Source organism: Aphanomyces astaci, assembly GCF_000520075.1.
Source record: "Aphanomyces astaci strain APO3 unplaced genomic scaffold supercont1.27, whole genome shotgun sequence".
NCBI lineage: Eukaryota > Oomycota > Saprolegniomycetes > Saprolegniales > Verrucalvaceae > Aphanomyces > Aphanomyces astaci.
The window spans coordinates 669,573-674,120 of NW_009798290.1; the positions used below are offsets into that span (position 1 = coordinate 669,573).

Below are 4,548 nucleotides of genomic sequence, written 5' to 3' on the forward strand. Positions count from 1 at the left end.
AACGTAACCGTCAAAATGCGTCATATTATGCTATCTCAAGATATTCAATGCACTATTTATGACCATCGTTTAGTAATTACGGTATTCTGGAATGTAATCAACAATAGTCTAATTTGACTGATTAATCTGTAAATTCCTACTGTACTCTTCCTGAGTACATGTTCACAGTAGAGCTATAGTAGAACTAGTAGTACAGTACTAGTACATAGTACTGACACGTACAGTAGATTGTGTATGCTACATAATCAAAACTTCACGCGGTTGTACAGAATGAAGTTATTTTCAGTTAACCTTGCATTCAAACGAATGGACTGGTACATCCGATGCGAGCATCACGCCAGTAGTTTGCCTGTTGGAAGGAGTACAACTTGAAGGACAAGATTTGGATGCTAATACGTACTAGTACTTAGTACTCTATCATGTACTGTAGTATTGTACTAACTGCTAGTAGTACTAGCAAATGGATGTATGGATTGCAGTGTGGAGCACTAAACAGTACGCATACTACAGTAGTACTGTACAGTACATAGTACATGTACTACAGTACTACGCATACTACAGTAGTACTGTACAGTACATGGTACTACAGTACTACTATATGTACTACAGTGCTAGTAACATTCAAAATTCGTCATAATAATCCTCCAAAACACGTGAAGTTGAATATATAGTACATAGTATTGATACCCCGGATCGACTCACCGCAGTTTTGACATGTCGCGCGGACGGTACGTCTATGACATTCTGATTTTTGAAACATATCATTTCGAAGGTGGGAAGCTTCCTCTTTTGTTTATTGTCCACGGTGTGCCTGATAGGATCATCGACATGAACGAGCTGTTGACGTACCCTGAAGGGCACTACTACGACGTTCAAGAGTCAGCTTGGATGGACGGACGGGTGTGGGACGCGTACTTGGAGATGCTGCCGCCGTACATTGAGGGGCCAAGTGTCATTCTGGCGGACAATTTCGACGTGCATGTGACGCAGCATTCTGCAGAAGCCATTGCTGACGATCTGTTCAGTGTATTGGAGCACCTACCTCCGAATTGTACAAGTGTGTGCCAGCCTCTGGACATGGCGTAATGGGGCCATTCAAGAAATTGCTGCGTACATTGTGGCTGGAAGAGAAACCAGTTACGACAGCGGCCGAGAGGCATTTGGCGATGATAAAACGATCGATCGCAGCCTGGGATCGGATTACGCCCGCGGCGATTGAAAGTGCATACAAAAAGGCCATTCCGAAACCTGAAGTGGTAGTTATGTAGCTTACGTTATTGTGCTTCTTCACTAGTGTTGGCTATTCACACCATAAATCTGGGTGTTTGTTACATCGACCCCGGTATTTTAGATAATCCGTACCGTGATTTAGGATGTCACGTTTCGTTTCAGAATGTAATTATAGGGAGGTCGTTTATGCAACTCCCTCGCTTTAACGTGATCGACCAGTGATGGGCCGAAATTTTTGGATTTTTGTTGATGAATTCCTCTGCGGGTATTTGTGCTACAGGTATGACCATGACATATTCTGAACGGCTACGTCAAGCACTATCAGGTACACCTAAACGCAATCAGTTTAGACAGTTCATGTTTGCAGAAATAAATTCCAAAGTTGCAGAATTTCCATTGAGTCCCAGGATGGGCCGAATTTTATACGAGGTAATATCTCCATCACAATGAATTTAGATTCTCACACATGCATTTTGGCGTTGGCACATAGAAATCGTCGTAGTCACAATAAACTGGTCGCTCTCACACAGAACCAAGTCGTTTTCACAAAGTACTGATCATTGTCACAACAAATTCGGCGTTGTCACAGCATTTTCGTCGTTGGCACACGACATTCAGCTTCGTCACAAATGCATCACGTTTAATAGAGTCTCGACGGTAGGGATATTTCCTGTCCCAATGACAAGCCACGAAATGCTAAAAATAGATTAGCATATGTGAACTGAAAGAGCAACTGATTCGACTAACTGTAACGCTGTGAATACACACACATCCATGTAGGCTTGGTGGTTGTTGTGGGCGTTCCACGAAGGCTGTGGACGTCCCCGGCAGCTCAAAATGACCGCAAGGTTGAGGTTAGTCTGCTTATACTAAGTGCAACTATGTGACTCATGTGTGTGGGAAGCTTCAAAGGACACAAGGAAGGCAGCGGTGTGTGAGGACTGTGGTTGTTGGGGGCGTTCCACGAAGGCTATAAGGCGCTGGATTACTCGTTATGACCGTCAATATGACCGATAAGAGATAATTTGTTAATATCTTTTCCGCTTTCGTTTATTCGCAAGGACGATGCGCCGCAAGGCCCGTAGAAAGGTTACTGGAGGCAGCTCGCCAACCCCGTAGGTCCCAGACTCATCCATAAGTTCCGCCACACCAGCAACGCTTATGACTACCCAACAATGCGCCGTGTTCGCTTGAACCGTGGTCAAAATATACGTACCGTCACCTTCGTTCTTCAGGGCTTTGTAGAGGTCATGATGGGCACACCCCACTCGCTTTCCAAGCAGATCGCGGAAAAAGACTCCGTGGTCTATCTTCAGGCCTTGTGATCCCAAAAACCGTAGGTAGTTTCTCAGGGACTTTGGGGGGATACCGCTGTTTGGCGGCAGGTTTTCTTGGGAAATAAACTCCCGGAGGGCGTCCCCAGAAACTGTTATCGCCAGGCCTAGGGACGTTGCGGCAAGAGTGAATGCAGCAGTAAGGCATCCCTTCGAAGGACTCTCGCCAAGTTCGAGGTGCAATACATCTCGTACGCGGTACTTAGCGAAGGAAATTTTGCAGTTGCACCGTCTGCAGTACTGTTGCCACCGTTTGTAAAGACCCACTGCTTCGGGACATCTTGAAAGTAACGCGACGTCCACCCAAGAAGTCTTGCAGCCTGCGAGTGTAGGTCGGCCAAAGTGAACTTGGTACTGCAGAGTGAGGCTTGATCGAGTTTTCTTGACCGTTCGTTCGGCAACGATGTAGTCGACTTCACGGGCGTGCATGGGGTCGGGAGAAGAGGCCAACACCATGTCTGTGTACACCAATCCGTTGCTGCTTGATGTAGACGCGCCAACCACCGCCGTTGAGTCTGGATGTGTTGGGGGCGTGTTGGGCTTGACTAGCCGGCGGAACAAAGCTCGAGGTGTGGATTGCTGTCTATGGAGCGGTGATATCGATGACATTGAACTTGTGCTGTGTACTGTGCACTGGTGATTGAATTGCTTTCATTGGCTAAAATGTAATGACGTAATGTATTGGCCACAGAGCATTTGTCCATTTCATTGGCTACAAGTTGGTGCAGTAGTCATTTGAGTTTTGGGCACCGTATGGCTAAGTCATTCCAATAGAATGGGTTTTTTATGTCAATGTAATAGATAGGGGATATAGCTCAGTGTCAAATAGGACTGCATTAGGTTTTATCCTAATCCTAATATTGCCCTATAAATGGGCTCACCTAATTCCTAGTGCCTATGCAAAAGCATGTGCGTAGGATAGCACTGTTTTTGGGAGGTTTTCAATAAATAGATGGAGGTACCGTGCGATTGGATGGCAGGCTGAGAGATGATCGTTGAGCCGGCCGCGAGGGTGATGGGCACCGGAACGTTCTTGGAACTGTGCGGTGGTGTTGATACTAGCTGAGTTGACAGGGGACGCTCTGGACAGTTGGTCTTGGTAAGCAGATGTCGATGTCATCATGCCACGGTCGCTAGTTGGTTGCCGCAGTTGGCGCGAGGAGGAGAGAGTTGGGATGCTGCTCCCATAGCCGTCGGTAGTTGGCTTGGCCACGCAGTGTATGGAGGACGTGGAGGGCAGAGGTGCGGATAGCGCAAGGAGATATAGCTCACGTGGTGGAGCTCCCGCTTGGTAACCGAGTGGTACAGGGATCGATACTCGGTGTCGATGTACGATATGCCAGATGTCTGTGTGCGCTGGAACCTTAGTACATCCATCGAGTACCCCATTAATACGTTGATTTATTTTATTTTGTTCCGTGCTTGGTGTAATACTCCTCAATGACGTTCTGCATAAAGATCCAGTTTTCGACGTCGAGGACAAAGGCGTTCACTTTGGTGATAGAGCCTTGGGCATCCATCATTCGCTGTCGTAGGTAACGCACTTTGTCGAAGAACGCTTCAAAACACATGTGTTCCATGGTGTCTTGGAGCTCGTTCAGCTCGGTTTTGAACAGGCGCTGAGCGGACATCGAGGAAGGATGAAATATGAATGTGAAGCATAGGATAACGGTTTCTAACATAAATAGCCTAAGAGTATTCCACACCGTGGAGAGGTTTCACAAATGGATGCAGGCGCCGCAGAGCCGTCACATCGGTGACTTTTCAGCTGCTGAGTTGAACAAGTTCTATCTGAACATCCCACGATGCGTCAAGGCTCACAAGACAGTATGTGGTTGTACGCTCGACCATGGTATGGACGAGGGGGCCTATCGTCAACACCACATGACACGTTGGGATACCAAGTGCGAATCCCATCGATGTCACCCGCTTGAAACCAACGACCCTAACTTTCGGCACTGCCAAGCCCAGTACGTGATACGAC

At 47.0% G+C, this 4,548-nt stretch overlaps 1 protein-coding gene across 1 annotated transcript; it reads right to left on the reverse strand.

Moving 5' to 3' along the window:
* Positions 1 to 2,258: 2,258 nt before the first annotated feature.
* Positions 2,259 to 4,195, reverse strand: H257_10361 (hypothetical protein; the record flags this gene model as incomplete). Its single annotated transcript, XM_009836878.1, has 6 exons — positions 2,259 to 2,395; positions 2,447 to 2,548; positions 2,600 to 3,147; positions 3,527 to 3,768; positions 3,837 to 3,927; positions 3,999 to 4,195. 6 exons carry the CDS (start codon positions 4,193 to 4,195, stop codon positions 2,259 to 2,261), a joined length of 1,317 nt encoding a protein of 438 aa, XP_009835180.1.
* Positions 4,196 to 4,548: the final 353 nt, after the last annotated feature.